This window comes from Cololabis saira, chromosome 22, assembly GCF_033807715.1.
Source record: "Cololabis saira isolate AMF1-May2022 chromosome 22, fColSai1.1, whole genome shotgun sequence".
Classification (NCBI taxonomy): Eukaryota; Metazoa; Chordata; class Actinopteri; order Beloniformes; family Belonidae; genus Cololabis; species Cololabis saira.
Window position 1 is genome coordinate 7208417 of NC_084608.1, and position 27512 is coordinate 7235928.

The following is a 27512-nucleotide window of genomic DNA, read 5'->3' on the forward strand; positions in this document are numbered from 1 at the left end:
TGGGTCACATGGTGCAGCAGGTCTCTGCTTGGGCCTCTGATTTTTACTATCCATAAATTGGTGACTGCTGTTCAGGCTAAACCAGGGGTCAGCAACCCAAAATGTTGAAAGAGCCATATTGGACCAAAAACACAAAAAACAAAAATGTCTGGAGCTGCAAAAAATGAAAAATCTTGTATAAGCCTTAGAAGGAAGACAACACATGCTGCATGTTTCTATATTAGTTATAGTTGGGGGAAGATTTTTTTTTTCATTATGCACTTCGAGAAAAAAGTCGAAATGTCGAGAAAAAAGTCGAAATGTCAAGATTAATGTTGAAGTACAATTTTGAGAAAAAAGTTGAAATGTTGAGAAAAAAGTCGAAATGTTGAGAAAAAAGTAAAAATTTTGAGAAAAAAAGTCAAAATTTCGAGAAAAAAGTCAAAATGTCGAGATTAAAAAGGAAAGGAAAAAGGAAGAAAAAAAAGAAAAAAAGGAAAAAAAGAAGAAAAAAAGAAGAAAAAAAGGAAGAAAAAAGGAAAAAAAGAAGAAAAAAAGGAAAAAGAAGGTCAAACATTTTTGAAAAAGCTCCAGGAGCCACTAGGGCGGCGCTAAAGAGCTGCATGCGGCTCTAGAGCTGCGGGTTGCCGACCCCTGGGCTAAACTGTAAAGAGATGCAGCACGCATGCATACGCACGAAAGTTCAGTCTCAGAGGGCCGAAAACGCTAAAATCCACCCACCATATTGTGCAGGTAATGTAGCAGAAATAGAACACTGTTAATGAGGTCTCGGGTTAAAACAGGAGGCGAGGCGATACACTTTCACCACATCACACACACACACACACACACACTTAATGAGGTTCTATTCTCCCATCAGTACTGAGGTTTTATGCCTTTAGTTATTTCAAACTAATTTGTGTTCCTTAAAATCGTAAATACAGATTGTTTCTCACACTTGGTTAAGTGAATGTGGATCAGTGCATATGTAGTCTGATCCCGTGCACATAAACATGACACCACACATCTCTGTCTCATGTGACTCTTTAACACTGCAATGTCCCATTCTGATATTTGTGTAATTCAGATATAAATGTTGGCAACACAGATTGATTTCCAAGAAGAGGACAAAATTATACAAGACTGCATGCAAGTCAGGAATAGCTCTCCTTTCTATTTATTTCAGTATGAATGATAAATTGAAAACACAACACAAGTTGTGGATAATTAGAGCTTGAGAGCGTTAACAGCTGGTAATGTGGTGTTAATGTTGGGTAAAACCCTCTCAGCCCGGAAGACGCTTTGTAAGACTATACTGTAAAGAACTGACAGCTGGTAATGACCAGGCAAGCTAACTGGAGGACTAGAGATGGGAATTCATAGGATTTTAAAGATTCCAATTCCATTAGTTAACTAGTTTCCTGCAGTATTATTAGCCAAGGACATGCTAACGTTGCTGCTGCTGCTGCTGGGTTGAGAATTAGTGACGTTGGTCTGGAGCGAAAACAATGACATTCATTGATTGTTATTTCATGCTGTGTGCACAAATGTAGTAATGTAGTTTGTGGTATTTCCTCCCTTTAACAAAATCTTCACTTGGCAATTATTGAAAGTTGCCCTGTTGTCGTCTTTTTTACTGAAATGTAACCAGACTTTCCAGTGTTTGTATCGCTTGGATGCCATGTTTACTATTGACTGCGGGCTTCCAAACGTTGCTACACAATGTGTTTGATGACATCATTTGCACCCACTGGAATCGAAAAGGGAATCGTTTGCAAATTCCAAGGAATTGAACCACTGGGAACTGTTTCTGAACAAGAACCGGTTCTCGATTCCCGTCCCATTGGAGGACGCAGAGTGCAAAATTCCCCCAGCAGGTCTCATTTTTCCAGTAAGAAGCTGTATCCAATGGTATTTCATTCACCTTCAGTGCAGGTATGCAGACGGTGCCACCCAGGTGTGTTCTGGTGACGTGGAGAGCTGCAGCTTGGTACACAGAGAGATCCACAGCTGGAGTGCAGATCAAGACAGAGCGGCGCCACACATGCTCATCCATATCGGCTCTGTCTCAGTTTCTAAATTAGCTGGAACATCATCAGACTTTGTAATTTCTTTCATCACAAAACCCAGCTGTATTTGAGTCGAATTTGCAAAACAGCTGCCAAAATAAATAAATAAAGATTTCAAAGTTGTGTCGCCTCCGATATTTTTGATGGAGCAGATTAATGGCTCCAAATGAACCCGCTTCTGTCAAAGATTAGCATCCTTGGGTTAGCGATGAACATGTCAGGTCTGCTTTTGCAAGAGCAAAGCTGCTGAAGTATATTCTCCTCATTCTTTCTGCCGCCTCTTCTCAGTAACTTCCACTAACTTCTCAGAGCTTAATGCTTCTCGTTTCACGGGTCCCCATGCAAAGTAGTGAAACCCCACCCTGCAAGCACTCCGGTCTCGTTCTTCAAGAACTATTTTAACACGGTACATGCCGCCTGTTGGGTTTGGCTGTTTAAATGCAGATTCAAAACAGAAGGCCACATCCACAGCACTGATGTCTCTAGTTTTTATCATGATGTGACTTGCAGACATAAGAAGAAAGGTAGCAACTTTATTTGTATTAAAGGGAGACGAAGCTGAATATCTGTCTCTCTTCTGCTAATGAGAGAATAACACTTATGGTATGGGTGTATCCATACTTCATATGGACTGGAATGTGAGAACAGGTGTTAAAGATATTAAAAGTCCACCCACACTCAAATATTGCATTAAAGTGGAATCTTAGATCGGTGGCTGGTGAAAGAAGCAAACTTCATGGAGCCAAGGCAGAGCTTAGGAGAAGGAGAAGAGGTGCACAGCTTTGTGGAAACACACAAAAGGAATCCTGCATGTGCGACTGGAGCTTTCAGAGCAGACATGAGAGCGGCCGGCCAACGAGGGTGGTCCCAGCAGCCTCCGCTTATCACTGTGTCTAGATGTGTTTTCAGGCACTTTTCAAAGTAAAGCCCATTTGAGTTGTGGTTTTCACTCCGGGGCCTGCCCTCGTGTGTGTGTGTGTGTGTGATGCCGCGTTTCATTTATGAGCGACAGGGGCGAATACCACTCCAAAAGCAGATTTTGGTTCACTTTTCAACTCTTTCCAATTGCCCATAATGCAAATCCCCACCAGGTTTTTCACCTCTGCTGGCTATAAATCGAACATTTCTGCACCGAGTGGTCCTAACCTGCGGCGCAGCGTCTGAAACCAGATGAATACCTTCAATTCAAGCAAGTGGATACAACGACTGATCCTGCCGTATGCCAGCAGAGCCTGCAGCAGGTGTGTGGTCACATTCAGACATGCACATGCGCCTTCCAGAGAAAATATGCACCCTCTGGGCAAAGGTGCCTATTTTCATAGTTTTGCTTGATTCCCAAATTACTGTCAAATCATCAGGTCTATTTTGTGATGCAGAACACTTTTCTGCACAGTAAAAAGTGATTTACTTTGATTGATGCTGCAATTTAACTTAATCCCGAGGTAGCAGTCGGCGTGTGCCAGCATGCAACCTCGGCTACCTTTTCACACAAAAGCTTTTTTCTCTCAGCAAATGTATTTGTAAAAAGAAATGATTTGAGGAGAGCGGGCAAAGCGGGTGATAAATATCCCAGTAAATACTGCTGTAAGTGGAGAGGAATGACGGAGTGAAGTTAGATGTGGATCAGGGCACAAGTGGCACGGCTCCAAATTGGTTCCCAGAGGAGCTGCGGGAGATGGATGATTTGAGGTGATATGTAGCTGTCAAGGTGCATCAAGTGCCTCGGGTTTCGCTACCACGGCAACCTGCTGCCTGTCGCGCGCTGCAGCCGAGCGGCCGGCCGCTGCTTTTAGAGACCACCCCTGCACAAGCGTGGCAGAGATACAGTATACAACTGCCTCTTTTCTGCTGTTTATATATATTTTGAAGTCTTTCGGGAACTTGATGAGCGTTGCTGTGCAGGACTCCCTTGTCTTTTTCTCGCTTCTCCTTATTTCTCTTGTGATTAGGGTGTGAATTCAGACCAGGTCTTCTTCCTATATCTCTCATCAGGCCGGCAGCTGTAGCAACAGCTCTGCTTGGCTTGTACACAGTTTGTCTCCGGTACTTTATCAGCCGCAGTAAAAGAATAAAGAAAAGAAATCCACATGGTTTGCAATGTTATCATCCTGTGTGTGTGTGTGTGTGTTGTGACCGAACAGCGATGAAGCAACTTATTTATTTTAACAGGCTCCCCTGACGTTCTGGGTCTTGGTTATGTCATAAAATTCTGGTGGAAATAAAGGTTGCTTCTATTGCATAAGGGAAGTTATACAATGCTTGCATAGCCAGTTTTTTTAATATAAGTCTACATTTTTGCTGGCGTTACGAGGAAATAAAACAGTATATAACATAGTTCTTTCTCTTCTGTAGATAAATCATCCTCTCCTCTCCTCCTCTCTCCTCTTTTTGGCTCATAACAAGTCATCAATATTTCCGATGCCCTCCTCGGGTCCATCAGCAGACTTATAATTCACTTTGGGAGCCTCCGTCTTCTGCAGCTGTCTTACCCTCTCCCCGCATTGCAACTGCCAAAAGCTGAGCATTGCTAGGTGTCTAAAAAATTGATGCTGAGATGCATCACTGAGATGAAGAGCAGCACGCTGCAGCCCGGCTGAGAGAGCTTAGCAAGTGGGACGTGTGTCATTCGGGCGGTACATAAATGCGCCTAATGTATATGCAACCAAGACCGTGGACATGAGCAGGATTTTGCATATTCTGCACTCTGAATTGAAGTCATTGTAAATGCATGAGAAATGCAAAGCAGCATCACTCCAAAACTCCAAAAGAGGAAGAAAAACCCTCGTTTTTTTGCCTCTATTTAGACTCCTTGCACTTGTTTACTACATCTTCATTCAGCCTCATCATCAGCTTGGATGGCCCCCGTAACGGAGCCGCGGTAGGGGGGCCCCAGAACGCAGATGGAAAAGAGAGAACGCCCCGGGGGTCCTCGCTGGAAAAGATAGAAAACTCCTTTCCTGCAAAATGTCTCTATTTGTGCGTAAATGAGCGGTGTGTCAGACGGTTCTGTGCCAGCGCGTCCACATGCTCCGCTCAGGCGGACCTATTCAGGGACTTATCATCGCAGAGGCGTTCTGGGAACCCGCTTGGCTGGGCAGTCTGATGCCTTCCAACCTCTCTCCGGTCGCCCGCTGTGCTAAATGTAGCTCTAATCGCCCGCCTTAAACACCTGTGGGCACTTGCTTCTGCGGTGCAAAGTCTGCGGGGACAATGGAGGGCAGTTAACAACCTCTATCTAGGCTCGTAAAACAAGTCCATGGACGTGTCCTACTTAGAGAGTCCACTAGGAATGGGTGATATTTTACCATTCACGATATACCGTCCAAAAAATTCCCCATGGTAAGAATTTGTCATCTCACGGAAAAATGATAGAAAGAAAGAAAGAAAGAAAGAAAGAAAGAAAGAAAGAAAGAAAGAAAGAAAGAAAGAAAGAAAGAAAGAAAGAAAGAAAGAAAGAAAGAAAGAAATGAGCCAGAAAGAAAGAAAGAAAGAAAGAAATGAGTCAGAAAGAAAGAAAGAAAGAAAGAAAGAAATGAGCCAGAAAGAAAGAAAGAAAGAAAGAAATGAGTCAGAAAGAAAGAAAGAAAGAAAGAAATGAGTCAGAAAGAAAGAAATGAGCCAGAAAGAAAGAAAAAAAGAAAGAAAGAAAGAAAGAAAGAAAGAACGAAATGAGTCAGAAAGAAAGAAAGAAAGAAAGAAATGAGTCAGAAAGAAAGAAAGAAAGAAAGAAAGAAAGAAATGAGCCAGAAAGAAAGAAAGAAAGAAAGAAAGAAAGAAATGAGCCAGAAAGAAAGAAAGAAAGAAAGAAAGAAAGAAAGAAAAAAAGAAAGAAAGAAAGAAAGAAAGAAATGAGCCAGAAAGAAAGAAAGAAAGAAAGAAATGAGCCAGAAAGAAAGAAAGAAAGACAGAAAGAAAGAAATGAGCCAGAAAGAAAGAAAGAAATGAACCAGAAAGAAAGAAAGAAAGAAAGAAAGAAAGAAATGAACCAGAAAGAAAGAAAGAAAGAAAGAAATGAACCAGAAAGAAAGAAAGAAAGAAAGAAAGAAAGAAAGAAAGAAAGAAAGAAAGAAAGAAAGAAAGAAAGAAAGAAAGAAAGAAAGAAAGAAAGTGTTTTGGCTCCAAAGACTGAATGTGGTGATAGATTTATAGTTACAAAGATGGAGTTGAATTGGTATTTTTTTTATCGTTATTTTTATCGTTATCGTGATAAATGCCAGAAATTATGGTGATACACTTTTTTAGTCCATACCGCCCATCCCTAGAGTCCAGACACTCTGGCAGTTTTGGGTTTTTTTCCTGCTGCTCTGTTTCCTCCCCGTCCTGTCAGGTTAAACTCAGAGTCGTCTCCCCGGGAGGCTGCGAGGTGAGGTTTATGTTTTATCACTGCTGCTGTTGTTGCTCTTATTCCTCATGTCAATACAATCCAGTTGAGCCACGCACCTATTTATCTGTCTCCCGGGTCTGGGCGGGCTCTGCCCGGCGCGCCACAACACACATACAGATGATTACACGCACGCAGCGGGCCGCCGACCACCGCGCTAATAGTGAAAATGGTTTGGCAATCCAGCGGGGAAATTAAAGGGGGGGAGAAAGGGGAGAAAGGAGATGGGAGGCGGGCGGGGAGGGGAGGGATGTAATTCTCAACGACCTTCGCTTCACCAACTCAAATGTATTAGCCTGCCTTCTTTCTTCAGGCACAGAGAAAAAGCAATCCGCTCGTGTCAAACGAGAACATTAGTCCTCCCTGCAAAGCTGAGGAGAAAGCTACAAACCACCGGCCTAACAATATAGCAGTTCTATCGCCTGCAGCTTTCCCATGGAAATAATCTGTCCTCCCTCTATAAATGTCTGCTTGATATGGGCCTACAAAAGCAATACAATCTGAGGCAATGAAATAATGCTATGACAGACTCTGTAAGCCTCATACAATTGGTTAGATTTCTTAATCAGACCATTTATAAGCTCGGGCATTCCACGGAAAGTCCCACAACAAGAGCTCTTTCTTTCCCGCTGCCCTTTCGGTTCAGCTGCATGCGGAGCAAATGTCTGACCCTTTTTTTTTTTCTCTTCTTCCTCGCGTTTCTCTTCCCAGCAGCTAGCAGCGTACAAGTCTGCAAAACACGTCACCCTCAACATGTCAAAACGTCTCCAGGTAGCACAAGTGGAAATGCCCCAAACAATGAAACTCCATGAGGTCCAGGGAGACCTGGCAGAAAAAAAAACCAAAACCCTAAAAAAGAGCTCATTGTAAGTTGTCAGAAAACTCCAGCTTGGGGACTTCAAGTATTAATGAGTCCCGTCTCACAAACTGTCGCTGGGGTCTCAGGCAAAACATCATTAACATTTCTGGGGGGGGGGCGGTCTAAGACAAGCTAATCTCCAAGTTACTTTTTCAGAGCCTGGAGGGGACATACCTCGCTGAAATGAAGCGGTTTCTCTTTCTCTACTTTCCGTCCCGCGCTGCCTCCCCATTGCATGTGACATTCATTAACCCGGACTAGAATAACAGGTTTCCTTTTTCCTTGGGCAGCGGTCCAGCGTTAATGACCCTCGCCTGAGCTCGCTCGGACAGACGAGGAAATAAGGAAAAAAATAATAATGGGGGCAGTAAACCAGGTGTACACTTTAATGTTCTCAAGTAAAAAATATTAACCCTAATTGACTTGCGCATTAAGATTTTCATTAAACGGGAAAGAACAAAATCGTTTAAACGTATGCTTGATCATGCAGCTTCGACAAAAACCCCAGCGCGTTAATTTCAAGTCCTCCAAGTCCCCACAAATGTTGTGACTCTGCAGAAAAATAACTGCTGAAGCATCGGTTCGACCAATCAGAGCTGACGGCTTCATACTGTACGCTTGTTGGTGAAGGACACCTCGGTATATGTTTCCAGATGCATGGATGCAGATAAAAAAGATGGATGATATCTGTCACCCCTGCACGCTTAAAAAGCAGCGCTGTTATATTTTTAGATGGTGGCGTTCCCGCTGGTTTGGTCGCGGCCTTGGCCACACGTTGGTAAAGCATATTCCTACACTACAATTACCATTAGCACTGATGGATTTAGCATGCGTACATCCATTAGCTTCCCTAATTACACTGCTGAGAGATCTGCTGTCGCCAACAATCAAATTAATGAATTTGGCTGTTTAGACTCTATCACCGTACCCCCCGCCCCCCCCTGCTTCTCCCTCTGCAACATGCACAATAATCCTTTATTCAGAAATACGAGCACACACTGACACACTGACATAGGGGAGATTTCTGGCCCACGGCGGGGGGGATTGGGGGAGTTTCTGCACAGTTTCTGCACAGAGCGGGCTCACAATGCTGAGAACTTAGACGGATGGATGGGGGGGGTGAAGCTAATAACAAGGGAAATAAAAGTGACCACAAAAGATTTGACTGTTGCCTCGGCGGCCTGTTCCCACCTCACGCGTCGGGTCGCCGGCGCTTTGAACCCCACGATGCCAGACAGAGTCCAGCTGATTTGCCTCCAATTCCCATGAACGGGGTCAAAGCAGACATTCGTGGTTTGGGTCACCTTGCTCCGAGGAATTTTATTTTATTCCCAGAAGTGACAAAATGAAGCGAAAGGGCCACGATAATGTGATTGTAGAAATGTGAATATAGGTCAGTCCAGTAGTGGCAATAAAAGTTTGTACCGGTTCTTTTCTGCAGATTTTTGTCAAGGAAACTTTGTCAAGGAGTCCAGATTTTTGATGCATAATCAACAAACATCCGCGCTGGATTTTATCAGAACATAACTGGATCATAATCGGATTGTTGTGGTCTTGCGTATGATTGGACGGTGCTACGTTTGCCCTCTAGGTAAAGTGCTTTGGAATGACTTTGTTGTGAATTGACGCTATAAGAATAAAGTGATTTAAACGGAGCTGAATCCTGAATCTGACGCTCGCTCTGGTGGGAATTCTCACTTTTAACATGAAAGAACAAATTTCTGCTGAGCTCAGAAAAAGCTTCGACTGAAAAAAAAACTGAGGAAAAACGACTAACTTAAGTAAATTAAATTTGTAAACCCCTACAAATGACTAATAATAACAGTTTTCTGAAACACTATGAATAACAAGCGATAAAAACTTAATCAAAGCATAACAGGGTTTTTTATGGAGACTTGTGTTAAGGCTGTGAACGGGGCGAGGGTCTGTTTCTTTCGCACATCTCGTTATCGTGAATGTTGTGAGAACGAGTACGTACAGTCAATTAGCAAACTGCCTGCGGTAAAAAGAAAATACATCTTTTTTTGCACTTTTTCCCCGCCGGCTGAACCTTCAGAGTTTGGAAAATGCTTTGCATACGACACATACAGCACATGCATGTTCACGTGTCGGGCATGAATATTCACACGCCAACTGTATGCTTTCGCAAATGACGCGACCAGCCCTTTGGGTAATTTTCGAAGAAACGCTTCGTATAATTAAAGCAGCGACGCGGTAATGGCCTTATTATGCAGTCATTCTGACTGAGGGCGGTGTAATATATCAATTATACACTCTCATCTGAAAAGGCTTAACATTTTCACACAACACTGCTAGAAAGTCTGGGATACCATTTACAAAAGGAGTCAAAAATAAAAGCAGGAACACTAGTTTAAAATTCAAGGGGTGAAAGAAAAAGCCAGGGAGGATGGAGGATGGAGGATGGAGGATGGAGGATGGAGGATGGAAAGGGCTGTGCATCCTCCCAAAGAGAGAGAGAGAGAAGCACTCGGGACCATTTCTGGGGGCCATTACAGGAGGGAATAGCTCCCATTTGTTCCACCTTGACATTTGAGAGGATCTCTGATTACACAGGAGAGAGGAAGGGGGGGCAGAGTTGAGCCGGGAGAGAGTCCTCCACGGGGGTCTGTGGCACGGCTCGAATGATACGCTGCCGTTACAAGAACGAGAAGTCAAGGGTAAAAATAACAGGGCACCGCGAGAGAGGGCCGGCGGGACCCAGCGGGGCCGACTTGTACATTTGTATTTTTTTAACCCCGCCGCTTTATTCTTGTTGCTCACTCCGGCCATGAATACATGCATGCCCCGCTGGGATGGAGGGAGGGATGGCAGGTAACCTCACATTCACAAAGACCCTTAATGCTCAGCTCAGCTCAACAAATGCTGGTTAAGGCATTCCAGTGCAATGAAGGTAGCATATTTTACCATTTTTCCCAAAGAAGGGCAAAACCTAGGCCGTGCCACCCAACTCATACAATTTAGGCCACGTTTACACATAGCCGGGTATTTACAGAAACAGATACTTCCCCCTCTACGTTTTGGAAAATACCATAATTTACACGAACCCGCATAAATACGCTGTTAAGGTGCTATGAGCAGCCAAACCTACAGGGGGCAGTGTAACGAAAAGATAAAGTCATGCTAGCCAATCAGAATCCTGGAAAAAAACATCAACAAATGACACGAGTAACTTCCAGTTACTTCCAAGATGAACGAGAATCTTTCGTTTGGAGTGACAGAGAAGTGGAGTTACTTTTTTTTTTTTTTTTTTTTTTTTTTTTTTTTTTTTACCTTGTCTGCACACATATTATTGATTGATACCATGACGGTAGAAACCAAAAGTGTATATATGTGCATTATTACTATATGTAATATATACATATATATACGCACACATGTGCGTACACATACATAAATATACACATACAAACCCAGTGTTTTTTTGTTTTTTTTTTGGGGGGGGAGGGGGTGGGGGGGGGGTGGTGACGACATCCACTGCCAATCCAGGAAGCAGGAACACACGGAGACACACGTCAAGCACTGGAAATCTGCAACAAAAAAAACCACAAACAAAGCACGAAACCGGCACGGAGCCATCCAAAACACGAACAGCAATCGACCTAAATCTTGAGATCTGATCGCAGTCTGAGCTAAGCTATCGCTACCGCTACCTAAACCCAAAAACTAGAGAGCCAGCATGCAGGTGAACAAGCCAGTGTGTATGTCTATGTGTGTGTGTGTGTATGTATATGATCATGCATGTGTGTGTGTGTGTGTGTGTGTGTGTGTGTGTGTGTGTGTATGCGTGTGACTAAATTACTATATGTGTGTGTGTGTGTGTGTGTGTGTGTGTGTGTGTGTGTGTGTGTGTGTGTGTGTGTGTGTGTGTGTGTGTGTGTGTGTGTGTGTGTGTGTGTGTGTGTGTAATAAACCAAACAAAGCTCCACCTGAAGTGTATCTATAGTGGGGGAGGGGGGGGAGCAACCCCGCCACCCGTGAGACCAGAGGCCGACAAGGAAGAGCCCGGAACCCAGGCCACCGGCAACCCCACAGAGGGGAGAAGTAGGAGGGAGGCAACCCACCGCCTGCGAGGCCCCCCCCCCCCACCCGGCGGCGGCCGAGGGGGCCCGCGGGCGGGGCCCCCACGGCGCGGAAAGAAGCAGCCAGGGATCCCGCGGCGGCGGACCGCGACCCAGGCAATCCCCGGCCACCCGGTCCGGGCCGGACACGCGGCCAGGAGGCCCTCACCCTTCAGGCCAGCGACCCCCACCCGGCAGGGGGCCAGCCCGCCCGGAGAGACAGAGCCGCCCCGGCCGCCGACGCGGGCAGGCGCACCCGTCCCCCACGAAAGTGGCCCTCCAAGACCAGAGGGGCGCCCCGCCGTAGAGGCAGCGGGGGGGACCGGAGACGGGCCCGGAGAGAGGGAACCCCCCAACAAGGCGACACCCGCGCAGGCCCGACAACGGAGGGCCCCAGACCCAGGCATCCCATTCATTCATCCATTCACCTATCCGATACCTATACTAATAATAATATAATATACTATACATAATAATAATAATAATACTAATAATAATACTAATAATAATACTAATAATAATAATAATAATAATAACCATCTTTGTATGTATGAAGTGGAGTTACTTTTAAGTGTGACTTTAGAATATAAAACAAGTAAAATACAAGAAAATATTGACGGTGGCCAAACAAATTGTAAACACAGGTGGCACTCATGACGCTGGTGACGTTTTTGTTGCATAATGTGACGTTCTGAAGCCTAAATGTCCGTTTCCCTCCGTTTACAAACAAACGTGAGTTTTTGCAAATTTTCACTTTGGCCGGAGTTGACAGAAACAAATGGCCAAAACGCATGAAAACACCACCGTGTTTGCTACGTGTAAACGGGGCCTCAAACTTAACTGTACTGCGTTTTTAAAAACTTACTTAGTTGCACTGCTGAAACAGCCTCATGGTTGTTTTTGTGGATATTAATAGTTGCAGAATTCTTTCATGTGACTGGAAACGTCAGCATGTCATGGTACCTTAATGTACAAATATGCAACAATTTTCAAGTCTGTACTGTGAAATTGAGGTTTGGCCATGATTAGATTGTCTGCCGTGAGTCAGCAAAGAGAACAAAGCTCAAAAGTGGTTGCAGCTGCAAGCTACAAGGACACTTTTAACGTTAAAAATACCAGTTCTTATCTAATTCTGTATGTGTCTGGTTACTTGCGTCAACCAGACACAAACAGTTCCTCAGAGCGAGTCTAAGACTCAGACACCTCGCCGTACTGTAGATCCCCGTGGCGGCGATCAAAAGGATCCACCAACGGTTTCCCTTTTACTTTGAGGAAGCCCCAGAAGAGGAGTGCTTGTTCGGGGCAAATTATTGCGGTATATCCTGTTCTTGACGTGTAGGATCCATCGCTTCACTGCTGCCTGTGGAAAAATGAGCTGATTATGTGCGGGGTGCATCGCACTCAAAGCAACCCGGAGAGGAGGACGAGGAGGGCGGAGGATGAAAGGAGGGGAGGCCGGGGTCAGATAGAGGTAAAGCCTTTGGGTGCCGGTCAGAGCCTTCTCGTCTCTCCACAATGGGCAGGAAGGGAGGAAGAGTGTGGTATGGGTGCACTGGTGGTTTTTAAAAGGAAGCTGCTAAAGGAACTAGAGAGAGGGAACGACATGTAAGCTGTTGATACAGGCAGTGGCGGAAGATAAAAATGTTGCTGATAGCTGATAGAAATGGTGGGAGGAACGGAGCAGACAGATACATGTGCTCCTGCACACTGAGATCCTTATAAAAAGACCCCGCAATGGTCTGGAAGCTCGAGGGCGACAATAATAATGACTGCACTGGGAATTATTCAATTAAATACCCCATCCGTCCCCCCCGGCGCCCTCCCTCCTCTTTCTTTTCTATGACCTCCCTGGAGCCCATGGTAAGGATTGAGGATGAAGGATGGGGGTGTCGGAGAGCAGGCTTGACTGTGTTTCATGACCCGGTCATCTGGCTGGACATACACCACCCTGGCTGGGAAGACGGGGGACCGTGGGGGGGCCGAGGGTGACGAAGACCTCCACTCCCAGTGTGTGCAACATTAACGTTCAAACTCTTCCCTTGAAGAGGGAAAAAGAGGAGAATAAAGCAAGGATGCGGTCTCTGAAGCCGTTAGCGGTTAATCAGCTGTTTCTTCAGACTCTGGCAGATTCTTTTCATTTCAGATCCAGCGAAGGATGTGGTGTCTAATGTTTGAAATGTTTTGTTTTATCTCACTCATTACGGCTGCCTTTCTCTCGACTGTGCACAAAGATTCAGATTTTCCAGCGATGTAGCAGCCCGAGAGCCAGAGAGGCATAGCTGAGCGGGCGGCGCGCCAAGAGCCGCCTCTCCTCCGCCGTGTCAGGCGGAGAGGGTGAGTTGTTGGCATCCCAGGGCTGATTTAGGTGCTGATGGTCGGGCCGCCTCTGCCAACATTTGAAGGGCAATGTGACACTTCCACTTACTGGCCTGACAATCACACTTCCCTGTCATATTGGAAGCCGTCGTCCACTTATCCCCACGTACGCAGAGGTCATCCTGGACGGGCTGGGCAGCCGCCAGAGGAGCCGGATGCTAATAATACTTTCAGCACTTACCCACGCTAAGATAATGCCAAAGAAAAAAATGCCATTGGGCTGCATGAACGTTCACAATGTCTGCATCTGCTAAGAGAAATGCTTAAAAAGTAAGAAAGGAAAGAATGTGCACAACTTATGTTGGCTATTTCTGGAGAGGAGCTGAAGCGAGGAGTGGGAGCGAGGAGTGGGAGCGAGGAGCAAGCCGAGCAGAGGATTGTGAGTGGCTCTAACTCAATCAGAGAGCAGTGGGGTGCCGGCCATCAATCACTGTCTGCTTGCTGCCTTGACTGGATCACGCAGGGCTGAGTGGTCAAGAAACACCCGCGACCAGGCGGCCCGCTGTGTGCTAACGCCGCGGCCGAGGACGACCCCAGGGATCTGGGGCCGGGGCAGGAGAGCCCACCTACCTCCTCTCCCACCCTCTACAAACAAACTCTGGTCCGACCCGGGGCTCCACCGGGCACTTGCTTGATTGGGTCTGAATACAGGCAAGGCAAGGCAAGTTTATTTGTATAGCACAATTCAACACAAGGTAATAGAGGGTCTGCATTGACGTCACTTTCCCACTGGACCACTGGGTGGCAAACATGGCTGCAACTAGTGGAGAAGACGGGATAACAGCCGATTATCGGCTTAAATTAAAGGCAGTTGGACTTGACAGTGACCCGTACAGTTACCCCAAGAACCAGTGGTCCATGGATATTAATATTTGGTACAGCTACCCCAAGAACCAGTGGTCCATGGACATTCATATTTGGTACAGTTACCAAGAACCAGTGGTCCATGGACATTAATATTGGGTTAAGTTACCAAGAACCAGTGGTCCATGGACATCAATATTTGGCCACGAATCCAGTTTCCTGATATTTATATGTACTTAATTTCAACGCCGGGGAAATACACGAAGCAAAGCTTGAAGGCTTACAAAAGTCTTGATGCTTGGTCCGACTTCAAGGCAGGATTTGTTGTAGAAATTAAAGTGATGAGGACACCGAACTTTATGATTTGACCGTTTAACGTTAGCTAGCCAAAAATCCAACATTACCTGATACAAAATGGGAACCGCAAATCCACGTTTCGGTGCCTGGAATCCAGTTGTTTCTGTGAATTGCAGCGATCTATTTCTCTCTTAAGCTTATTTTTCGGCAGTCTGTAAAACAAATTACTCCGATTTCTTGCTAAATCTATAAGTACAGTCGATCCCACAACAGCTCTTTCCCATTTTAGATGTTTTCCAGTTGCTCAAACTGAAAGTTTACGCTGCCACTCAGTCTTTCTGACACTCAGTCTTTCTGACACTCAGTGGGCGAAACCTACTGGGAAGTTGCATCTGTGACGTCATGCACATTCCCTCTATTCAAAGTGCTTTACATCAACATTAGTTGTTAAAAAGTAAGGGCAGTAGAGTACAGCAGGTAAGTATTGGTACGCTTCAGTAAACAGTAATGTTTTTTGACCTGATTTAAAGGAGCTGACAGTTGGAACAGACCTCAGGTCTACAGGAAGTTTGTTCCATCGGTTTATTCCACCGATGTCAGTGCTTTGAAGACCAGCAGTAGGATTTTAAACTATATCCTTTGACTCACTAGAAGCCAGTGTAGTGATTTCATGACCGGTGCAATGTGGTCCAGAGTCCTGCAGTACCCCAGCTCCCCCAATCATCACCACTACCTGCCATCACCAGTAAGCACCAGGGCGTTAGGACAACAAACAAGCTGCGCAGGACTGTGGCCACATCAATCAAAATCACAGGCCCTGCTCCAGGTTGGACCACTGAACGACAGGCCCGGGAACGCCACATTAAAGTGACCAGAACTCATTCATCAGTTCAACCAAATACTCTCTTCTCCCCCCCATTTTTCCTCTTGGACGGGAGGATAAGTGAGACGTTTGCTCGGCCGCCCACACGTCATGAGCTGAAATTCCTCCTCCTTCATTCAGCATGGTTATCACTTCTTCTTGGAAACTGTGAAATCAGCATTTGATGGGAAGAGAAAAAGGGAAGGAGGGAAAACCTGTTGCTAATTATATTATATATTTCAGAGAGTGGTGGAAACCGAGTCGGCAACCGTCCTTTTGAAAGAGAACACGTAATTCAATTACGAATGCAGTGTGTGAATCTTTTTCTTGGCCCTGGGAGGACCGTGACTAGGAATCTCCTTACAGCCCGTCCAGATAGAGAGCTGAGATTAGCAAATGTTGTGCTTTTATCACGAGTCTCTCCATACGGCCTTCCTTTTCCCTGCAATCTGTTTTGGATTTGAAAAAAAGCAAGAGAAAACACAGGCTGATATTTCTAAGCTGGTGGGGGCTGCTGCTCCAGTCCACATGAAACTTCCATATAGGGAAGCCTTGCGATGGTTTGAGAGCGGAAAGGAAAGAAAAGGGGAAGAAAGCAGCTCACCAGCCTGCTGCCAGAAAGTGCTCGGGGACACTTGTCCACCGGTAAACACAAGTTGCTCACTCCAACGTGAAACACAAAGCGCGCAGACATGTGAGACTGTCACGCTTTTTTGTGCCGCCGCAGCTATGCGAACGAAGGCCTGAGATCTTGTTGGGTTATTTATGAGCCTGTTTCACTTCTGCTCTCCTCCTTCCTCCTGCTCTCGCTCCTCCGCTGCGAAGTGAACTCGCGTCCCGTCGTGAGGTGGAGTGGCTCGCCTCCCAGTTGTGGTCAGGCTGTGCATGAATCAAAGCGGTGACAGAGCAGCGGGGGGGATGGCAGATGCCACGGACGGAAAGCTTTTCAATCAGGCTGCCCTTCCAAGTCGCAGCCAAGGTGAAACACTTCACCAACAGATGAAAAAAAAAAAAAAAGATCCCTCTCTCTCTCTCTCTCACACACACAAAACTGCATGCATGCAAGCAAGCGCATGTCCACAGACTTATTTTAATCCTGCTTCCGAGCCTGGGAGCAGCCCCCTCTAAGAGATGAAGTAAAATCAAAAGGTAATGAGAGTGAAGGGATTTCTGACGCAACACCTCCGCCGCCCCGTCCGCTCTGCCCTTTGCTCAATTATGAAGGTGAGCGCTTGAAAACGCTGCTTTCCTTATCTTCTTTCTTGACTTTTCTCTTTAAGAGCCTCGCCCGCCTCATCGCCGAGACAATTACGGCACATTGGGAACAGAAATTTAAGACGCGGGGTGCTTTTTCCCATCATTTTTCCGTGCTGACAAAATACAGTTGGGTATAATTGCTTTTAAGTGCAAACGAGTTACATTCAAAGTGGATTGCTCTTTCAGGTGCTGCTGACACGCTTCTTCTTTTTTTTTTTTGTTCAAGGGGCTCTGCTCCAATGTAGTTTAAAGTGTAATTTGATTGCCATTGCTATGAACTGTAGGGGCCTATTGCTGCAGAAAAGTGCATAATTTCTGCCTCTTTTGATGAAGCTGGTAGTTGAATGAAGCGGCGTTGCCCTGCAAGCTGGATCTGGAACCTGAAACCCATGTCCATGTCCAATAATAATAAATTTCTCCTTATGGGTCATGGTGCAAGCGCTCATGTCACCCCCACCTTCTCTAAAAGCCGCCAGCAGCATAGGTTCCTGTTGCATTCCTGTCCTATTTACTCTCCTCCATGACAGAAGCTAATAAACAACCACAAAGCCCATTTCTCCTTATTTGCCCATGGATGCCTTGCAAAGGGGAGTGCAGGGGGGGTCAGTGCTCTGTTCTCTCCAGCTGTGGGGCTTCACTGCTCTTTATCACCGAGGAGCTGCATGTGACGAGGTTGCAAGAAGACGAGCAACAGGGTTCGAAAAAGTGGCCAAGTGAGTCTCCCTCCCTCACTTCCTGGAAACAGGTGGCACTCTTTGTCGGGCGCTGTGACCTTATGTGTGAAGTTAGTGGAATTCCACACGACAAAGACGAGTCCAACTATAGTTACCCCCCCCCCTCCCCGCCACCACACCGGTCACAAATACCAGCCGTGGCAGGATGTCTATTGTGTAAGGTGCGCAGCAGCGAGTGTTTGCCTTCACAGCAGGTCAAGCAGCTCCACGGGAGCAGCCCGGCAGGAGGGCGGAGGACAGCAACGGGGGGGGCGGGGTTGGGCGAGAAGAACAGAAAAAGAAAGGAACACTTTTGCAAGCTTTGACTTTCATTGGTTTATCAGAGGTGACTCGATTATCCAAAGTGAGGGAGACAACTGTACTGGTCTGACAGGGACTGGGACACTCAGATGGGCCAGTCTGGGGGTCGTCTGCCAGGAGAACATTTCAGCCATGTTGCAAAAATGTTTGCACTGAGCAGGACTTAACACTTTCACTATGGTTTTGGAACTCTTCTGTTGGGGAACCAAACCTGGCACTTTTCCACTAGTACCTACTCAGCTCGACTCCACTCGCCTCGGTTTGGCACTTTTCCACCAGGGGTCTAACGTACCGAGTAGATACTTTTTCTGTAACTATTCTGCCAAGGTTCTACTGTAAGTGGCTGAGTCGGCTGTATCTGACATCATCACACTACAGGCCACCGATTGGTCGGGGGGTTGGAGTCAGACGTCTGAGTCAGGATGTGACATCAGGGAAAGATAGACTCACGGCTTCTTGTTCATTTTATTCAACAGGCAATGGCAGCAAAAGTCTGTTTCATGATCCAACTCTGAGTGCAGATGTTCATAAAACCTGTGGCTGAGGAGAGAATTAAAAAGGGATCTAGACGGGCGATAAGGAACGACCAGATCTACCAGGAGCTCTGTCACTTCATAACTGCTCGAAGCTACCAACGAACTTTTCAGCAGCGCAGAGACAAACTAAAAAAAGCGTTGCCACTTGAAGCTTCTCTCACTCTCATTCTTTAACTTGGTATCGAACACAAGCCACAGATCCAGCAGCACATCTATCATCTCCTCCAGGTTCTACATCTTTAGTGTTGTTGTCTTCTTCGTTTAGATACACAATCAAATACGTCACAGCAGCTTCACTCCAACCTCCTACTTCTGATGATGCTGAATTGTAGTGGAAAAGTTGAGTAGAGCCGAGTAGGTACTAGCGGAAAAGCGCCATAAGGTGGACCTACGAACACAGCACTAAATAGTTACCGGCCCATTAGTGCGGCAGGATGAAGAAATAAACACGCTGCTGACCGCTGAGGTCTTGCGGCTGAACCCTTTGAAAGCGAGCGATGGAGATGACGATGGGCGTCGGCCAGTAAGTGTCGGTGACCTGTCCTAACCACTTACTGAGGCCTACCACTCACAGGAAACACATTTGAACCGGGGACGTTGGGGGGATTGAACCAACTTCCGATTGACGGGCTACCACTCTGCTTCCTGGGGTGCAGGCATCTGCAGCCCCGGGTGGGGGGGGGGTCATGCTGAGCTGGGAGGTGTTCACTGACTCTCCCTCTCAAGCAGCATTCTTCAAATAGCTGCCCGGCTTCGTAGAACCCGTAGCATCTGATCTGAGCTCCCGTCCAACTGCACCGTCACACTGGAATCTCTGCTAGACGGCGATGAAAACACATCCAGACGGACGGAGAGTCAAAGACACAAGGGAACGTTGGGAAAGGAGAGCCTCCTCTCTCTCTCTCCCTCCCTTTTTTTAAGTAATTTCTTCTGCTCCACCAAAACAAACAGTCCCGCTCTGACAGAGTCACTCTGAGGAATTCCAGTGTGTTGAACACAGAACAGATTTTTTCCCTGGCCTGGTCAGCAAACCCAATCCCATCAATCATTCATGATGTTGCCAGAGTGCATTTTTATCTAAACAGGCTTTGTATTCTTCTCGGATTCAGCGAGACGATGAAATTGGGAGAAAATCCTGCAGCTCAAGATTTACCTTCGACATCTGAAGACAAAAGCTAACTTGAGATGACCCCTCCCCCCCTTATGTCTACAATAAGCCTGTTTACAAACTAGTTTTGATTCAAATCCACTAAAACGTCCACTCCTCGTTCAGACGGCCGAGCCTCGGCCGACAGATGTGCCTGACAGCACTTATCAGATCTAAGAGGCGCGGAGGACGGATGCTCGGGAGAGGAGTGCAGCCAAAGCATGCGTTCTTTCACCTCAACTTAGTTTGCTTATTCCACCAATTTTCAGAGCAAATTGACTTCAAATATTTGCCTTGCAGCGGACTTTGCCTTTTCCCTCAGACCTCATTAGCCGCGAGCGGCGGCGAGGGCGGCGCCCCCCCCGAAGCTGCACTCTGTGAAAGTCTACAACGGTGCGTGAAAGGTAAACACGTCGGGCATTCAGAATGGCAGGGCTCGCTGGGTCCCCTTATCTCTGTGATGAAGTGTTTTCCTCCTACCGGTCTCAGGATACAGGCCCCTGCACTTCCCCAAACAAACTTGTGGAGGGGCGCGCACACGTGCAACAACACCTCAGCATGCCAGACTCCACTCAGCGAAGACTGTTTCTCTTTTCACGAGCACCACTTTGAGTGCTCCTTGTTTGCTTTGCTGATAAGAGCCATGTTGAGGAACATGTGGTGCATGTGTGTTCCATTTACCTCTAATTAGATTGCAAAGGCGGTGCACTGAAGCATGCATTGTAACCCCCCCCTCCACCTCCACCTCCATCCTCTTCTGCCAGTCCATCAGATAAGGCTGCCATTCTGGCCCTCATCAGTTTCCATTATGTAAGGGCTAATTTGGTGAGTGGAGCTGCGACAGGGAGTCTGATGGCTCCACCCGAATCAGCACCAACCGTACAGCAGGTACATCCTTGTTTCCGACTCATAATGGAGCTACCGATGACACGCCTTGCCAGCAGTCTGCCCAATAATCCACTCTCATGTTACACAGTGACTACGTTTACATGCAGTCAAAATTCGGGTTAAGGTCAATATTCCGGTTACTGAAACATTGGGAATAATCTGTTTCCATGTGTGAGCAAACAGGGTTATCCCTGTATACATGGTAATTGTAATATTTTGGGATATCTGGATCAAACCAGCGACGCACGGAGAACGTCATGACGCAATTCCCCTCATTTCCACTTCTTCTTCCTGTATCCAAATCCAAAACATCAACAATAACAGCAGCACGGCGGATAATCGGACCCACTGGTACCGTTTTTTTTCTTGGCCCTGTATACACCTTTTTCAGAGTCTTCCAGCGGAGCTTGATCTGGTCTGGCGTTCCTACAAATGCTGCTTTGCGCAACTTTTCGCTCACCTTTTTGTAAATCTGGCTATCCCGGTACTTTCTACCGTCTACAAATGCAGAAATGTTCATATCTTTCATTACATTTATGAAGTGATTAGTCTCCTCCTAGTCTTGCGTTTAGAAAAGGAGTAACCCAGGGGTCATTTTGGGGTTTTTAAAAACCGGAATATGAGCAGATTCCGGTTATTCAAAGGGGTTATTGGTGTTTACGTGGCCGTGTGCAACCGGGTTATTGCTAATATTCCGGTTAGAAAAGGGTTATTGACTGCATGTAAACGTAGTCTATGATTCCAAATGAGGAAGACATAACTCTGTGCCTCGTCTCCGCTGTCTCAAGCGAAGGTGCACGAGTCAGAATACATCCCGAAGTGGAACTAAAATCCCGTGAAAACCACTCCATTAACAGCATTAAAAATACAACGACACACAGAGTTAAAAATAGCAGTGTGTCTGGATGACCCCGTTTCTGGGTGAAACCCCTCCTCAGCCCACATGAATCACGCTCCGACTTGAGTCTCCCAGCCATATGTCCGGCTCGTTTGTTAATGCATCCTCAAGGCGGTACAAAATGGTTGGATCCAAATGTACATCCCTAATATCCCAGTTGGATGCATTTCAGGGGGAAAGAATCAGCTTTAGAACCAAGAAGTTTAAAAAAAAAAAGAAATATTGCCTTGCTCATTTTGATGGGACGTGATTAGATCTGACATTTTATCATACCAAAAATACCTTTCTAGTATTAAAGGGACGCATTATGGGAAGAAAATAGTGCTGGAGTGTATATGATGAGGTGTTGGAAGTGATGCTGGTTACTCAAAAACGCTGAGGTAGCCCAAACCATTTCACATAAACATTTCTCATCCAATAAGCACTTCAGATTTTCAGAGTAAGAGATCACAGAGCTCGGAGAAAAACCATCCAGCCAACTTCACATAAAGCCTCCTCGTATTGTGTGTGTTCAATCACAGGGAAATGATTTTTGACTAATCTGATTAAAGCGAGCATTGTTGCTGCCCTTCCCTCCGTCCGTCCTCCTGCCTGTTCCTTGTTGCAGGCTGAAGGCCTCCGACAGTTTAATTGTCCCTCTGGTGCTGAAACCGGACCCAGAGAAGTGTCAGAGAGCATCCAGCTGCTAAAAGACAGCACCATTCACTCTGACATAAATCTCCGACAGCACTGAGTAAAGGTTAAAGTGGGATTTAAATGTGGGATTAAAAAGAAGAGGGGGTGGGGGCTGCTGCAAGTGTAGGGGGGTATTTAAGGAGTACAAAAGAAGCGCAGGGTCCCAATTGTGGGTGGAGCAGAGATACAGTAACAGGATCCAGCAGCGCTCTGTGCTGTCTCTCCTGAGGCCTGCAGCGTAAACAAACAGCAGAAAACAGAGACGAGCACAGGCACCGACGCAACCCCACACACACAACCCCACACACAACCCCACACACAACCCCACACACACAACCCCACACACAACCCCACGCAGGCAGACAGACAGGCAATCAGAGCGAGGCAGTCTGCCCAGGCACAGCTCACCTCAGGGCACCCGGGCCGACGCAGCCTCATCACATTACTGTCTGTCTCTGGTTTCATCGGCTCTGACTACCTGACAATGGGGAGAGCTGCTTAGTCCCCGGCTTGATGCGGCGACTCGTGGCTCACAAGTCAAATAAAGATCAGTTACCAGCTGTCACCGAGAGGTCCACCTTAAGAGGATTTTCTCCCAACTGTCGTTTCAGCAGAAGTGAGAAGAATCCTTGCAAGTTTTACTTTGGGATGTTTGGGTTTTTGCTCAAATCTATAATGAGTGAGATAGCTTCACCTGGCTCCAGCTCTGGTGTCACAATACAGATCCACCAACTGAGAGTTAATCTGAAACTCTGTTGTTGTTGTTTTGGTAAGATTTTACATTTTCACTTCCACAGAGAGTGTAAATTCCCCTCGGGGGTGATTCTGGTGCTGTGGTAATCCCCCAAAATATTCTCCCACAGTCAACTGACTCAAATCAAAATTATGACTCAATGACTTCATTCCACAAGACGAAGGGAAATAAACGACATCCCCAAAAAAACCGAATAGCATGCATCATGACAAATTCCTTCACCTTTTTTATGTGTTGCCAAAGCTGTATGACATCAGCTCAGCTCCAGGGAGCCGCTAGATGGCGCAGTGTCATGCGCAATAGACGGGAAAGGCTGAGGAGGTGGTTTCTCTCTCTCTCACACACACATCCAAATCTCACACACATGCAAATACAAGACCATTAATGCCTCCAAGTATAGGCAAGAATTTGAAATCGAGGGGGGTTGCGTTTTATGTGCATCTTCAGCAAAGCATCTCATGTTGGAGCCTTTCCAAGAGTAAGATTTCAAATCCGCCCCTTTGATTCCTTTGATTTTAGGGCTCTGGAGACGAGCTAATCTAATTGAAAGATCACACTTACTTGCATTCCCGGTCCTCCAGGTCGAAGTGCGGGTTAAAGTTGATGAGGATCTTCTGGTGCGGACCGGGTGCAGAGATGACCCATGCGCATCTCTGAGAGGAGGAGTAGGACATGGGGTACCCGGGGGACGTGAGGTAGCTGGCGGACGAGATTCGGACGTTGCCTCCACATTTATCTGCAGAGGAGAGGCGAGATGAGCGAGTCGTGAGGGCTGGAAAACAAAGGACACGTGTGTCCAGACCGGGGACAGATGGACTAAACCAGGTCTCCGTGGCGCACAAGCCCGAACACAACACCCTCATCTGGATCCAGCCGTCGCTTTCTCATAAATTCATAAATAACACTTTAATGTCCCGGTCTGCTTTCAAGAAAAACAACATTGCGGTGGTGTAGCCTGAATGCATATATGGCACAGTCGCCCATGATTAGTGTAACAGCGGATCTTAATAACAAAAAGACTAAAGATGCAGAATTATTTATGAGCTTGCACATTTAGTCATTTTCATCTTGAAAAACGCGATAAAAGAAAATCAGCCCCATGAAAAAAGATAGACCCTCTAAATTAGGATGATTCCCAGAAAGACTAATTTGGGAGTAATATTGTGTTTTCATTGTGCGCTTAAATGCAGACTGCAACTGCAACTCCCTTATAAGCAATTTGTTCGATCATTAACAGAGTAATCGACTTCCAGAAGCTGCTTCCTTCCCACCGGTTTAATAAAAAACCCACAACAAACTGTTGTTAATATAAATAAAGCGCCGGCAACCTGCTGCTCCGAGTTGCTTATGCTCCTTGATGTCCAAAATGACAAAACTTACAAACCAAAAGGAAGTCGGGAAAGTTTGATGAAGTTTTTGAACTCAATCATAATTCAGAAACACTGTCGTTTTTTAATGAGTTGCAACTAAACTTAAAAAATGAATGCACTGAATAATCAGTTTCATTAGAAGGTGAAGTCTCACAAAAAGTGCGGCTGGGTCTGCAATACTCATCTTTTATTATTAGACAAATATTGCATTTATAGATAATTCTTAATGCAAGTTAAACAATAATATAATTAAAACTTTGTTTGACTGGGCCACAGTGAAGAATCTGGAAAACCACTGTCAGGCAACACGCAGTAAAATAACACAAAGGTTTTCTTTAGGCGTTGTCAGATTGGGCAGGTATAAGCGCAAGAGTTTGCCCGAAGATCAGCAGAGATCACAGGGGCTAATCTTTAAAAAAAATACTGGGATTAGTGGCTTTCCCGAGTACATAAAAGCTGTATTTATATAGATATCAGATGTCACACTCACCGCTTTTCGAAGCCTTGACCACCAGGAGGATTCCCATGAGCAGGAGAATAGCTAATCCACAATGCATCCTTGTTTTATCACCCAAAAAATAGAATCACGCATACAAAAAAGGGAAATAAAAAATAAAGAGGGAAACTCCAAAAAGGAAATTCCTTCCAAAGGCTTTTAAGTTTTCTTAGCCTTCCTTTTTCAATTCTTGGAAAATAAAGCAAATGTGTCTCTTTTGGCAAAGTTGTAAAAGGTTTGTTATCGGGCTCAGGTTGGCATCCTGTCCTTCAGCCTCCTCTGGCCGGTACCGGCTGCTCTCTCAGCGACCCAACCATATCCTCTCCAAAAAGCGCAAGAGACGCGCGGAAACGAGCCACTTGTGCGTCCTTACTCCTTCAGATGATGTCCGCCTGGGATGTAGTCCTTGGCTGAGAGGAACATAAAATCATTATATGATAAATAAAGAGGAAACAAACAAACAAAAAGGAGATGAAGTGACTAAAAATGCGCGTCGCGGCCGTGCGCTCTGGGCATTTCCCATACACGGAACTATGAAGGCACGTGCTTTTTCTTCTGTACAATGAAAGTAAAATCTGGTGATTTCCGTGATCACAGCCAGCTCGTGGGTTAGAAAGGCCCGCGTCTGTATCTGTATCTGTGAGGAGAGGAACACTGAGCCGCGGAGCGCCAGCGGTCCGTTAAGTGACACGACTCTCTCACTCCTTTCTTTCACTCTCTCACCCACTCCCCCCCTCCTTCCAACTTTGCTTTCTTACGACAAGCAGCCAGACATTAATGGAAAACGTAGTGACACACCAACCCCCCCCTCCCATTGGAGATACTGCCTGTATACACCAAATTCGTTTTCTGAAAACAGATCAAGAAAAATGAAATGCAAGACTTATTCTCTTTCCCTTGTCTCTTGGACTGATCACTATGTAACACTGAACTGCACTTATCTTCTATTTATCACGGGCCCCTTGTTTAAACCCGGGAGCCACAGGACAAAAATAAAAAGAAAGTGTTTCCTTTGGTTGTGATTTCTCTTTTACGCACCGGGAGCTATCCAGATGCGACACATCGTGAAAGCTCGTCCCGCAACTGTGACACTATTAAATTGACACTGTAGAATTGAGAATAAATAAATTACACTGTAAATGAGCTGCCTTGTCTCGTTTACTGGGAAACCATGCGCCAAGACAGACAGAAATGTACATTACATGCGGATCTGCGAGGCTCTGACACAGACACACTCCATGGTAATGTGGTTGCGCGTAAGTGTCTTAAATCTGTTACAACTTTGCGCAAAACAAAAGATGGGATTTTAAAAACAGTGACTGGGGTCGTATCAGCAAAAAAACAAACATCCGTGGAATCAATTAAACATAATCAGAAATTACTCAAAAATGTATTATTTAATTCAAAGTTTGCCACGAGTAAAATAACATGAATAATAATAAAACATATCTACATTCACCTGCGTGTTGAGGACTCGCAAATCCGCGGGCATCCAGCGGTCCTCTCTTCACCTCCAACATGCGTGGATCTCTGTGTAACCACCGCGATTTGGTCTTGAAACGACAGCAGATCTTCAAAAGAGCTCCTCAAAAAGCGAGGCAACTTTTAATGTCCCCCTTTTCCAAAAAACGTGCCCTTTTTGGCACGTATAACCGAAGAACCAGAGCGCAGCACCGCCGGATCGAGCGCAGCCGACGCCCGGAGAAGAGCTCTCCGCTCCGCGCACAGACAAGTCCCGTCCCCGCTGATCTCCCCGGCTCCCTCTCTCTTTCTCTCAGTCCTTCTCTGTCTCTCTCTCTCTGCGCCTGACTCTCATTCAGAGCCGCCACATCTGAAAGGAAGGAGGAAAGAAGAGAGACTGCTTATCATAGATTCCTTATACAAATGGAATAAGTTCCGTCTCCTCCGTGCGCCACTGGCTGTCCCCGGCTGGTCCACTGATGCAAACGCGGAGGGTCTGAGTGCTCGCCCGTCCCACACGCCCCCTTTACTAGGGGATGTGCTCTCCGTGCGTGTGCCAGGCGCGTGCGCCTGTGCAATCGATATGCAGATTGGTCCCCCCCCTTCCCGGTCCCGTCGGGCTGCAGCTTTATTATTGCACGCGAAAACAGAAACTGCGCCTGCGAGTCATCCCAGAATAAGATCTATCTTTCATTTCGGACCACTCACAGCCAATCTGACTTGATATACACGTATGATGAATAAGATTGCAAGAGGGATACTTTTATTATAAGGATTGTGCGTAAACATCACGGTTCCATCTCCAACTCCAGGCGCACTGTTATCACAAGAGATAAAGGATATTAAGACGTGTGTTAAGGGCAGTGTGCCACAAACGTAACATCATATTAACATCATAGACTGGTCCTATGGGATGTTCTGGGGGGCCTGGGGTGTCGCTGTTTTTTCATTTTCATGTATTTATTGTTTTCCGTGGGAACCTGCTTTATGTTGATGGACAAACACCTGTCCGTCTTTTCTTTTCTTTTCTTTTCTTTTTTTCTGAAAATACAGCCTATTGACTCCATCCGTCATTCTGAACACGATCCGGGGAGATCATAGGTGTGAGATGTGCCAGCAAGCAGGGGAATCAAGCTTTTCCAACCATGTAAAATGGGTCGTCAACAGTTTTTCTCCGGTTTGCTCCACGAGCAAACTGTTTAAAATGAGCAGGAGAGTTGCAGGGAAAAGCGTTTAACTCCTGAAACAGGTAACTTTGCAGGTAATCCCCATTTGGAAAGAAGGACCCCC

General features: G+C 46.1%; 1 protein-coding gene across 3 annotated transcripts in view; it reads right to left on the reverse strand.

Moving 5' to 3' along the window:
• Positions 1–26705, reverse strand: part of nrp1a (neuropilin 1a) — a 76861-nt gene extending 50156 nt beyond the window's left edge. For 2 of the 3 annotated variants that reach the window (XM_061713987.1, XM_061713985.1), the window contains exons 1-3: positions 26221–26705; positions 24756–25171; positions 23457–23631 (exon numbers count right to left, since the gene is read on the reverse strand). In XM_061713987.1, the coding sequence (XP_061569971.1) occupies positions 23457–23631; positions 24756–24822 (242 nt within the window). In that variant the 5' untranslated portion in view covers positions 24823–25171; positions 26221–26705. Of the gene's footprint in view, positions 1–23456; positions 23632–24755; positions 25402–26220 lie in introns of those variants that run through there. The other variant, XM_061713986.1, reaches the window with a different exon arrangement.
• Positions 26706–27512: the final 807 nt, after the last annotated feature.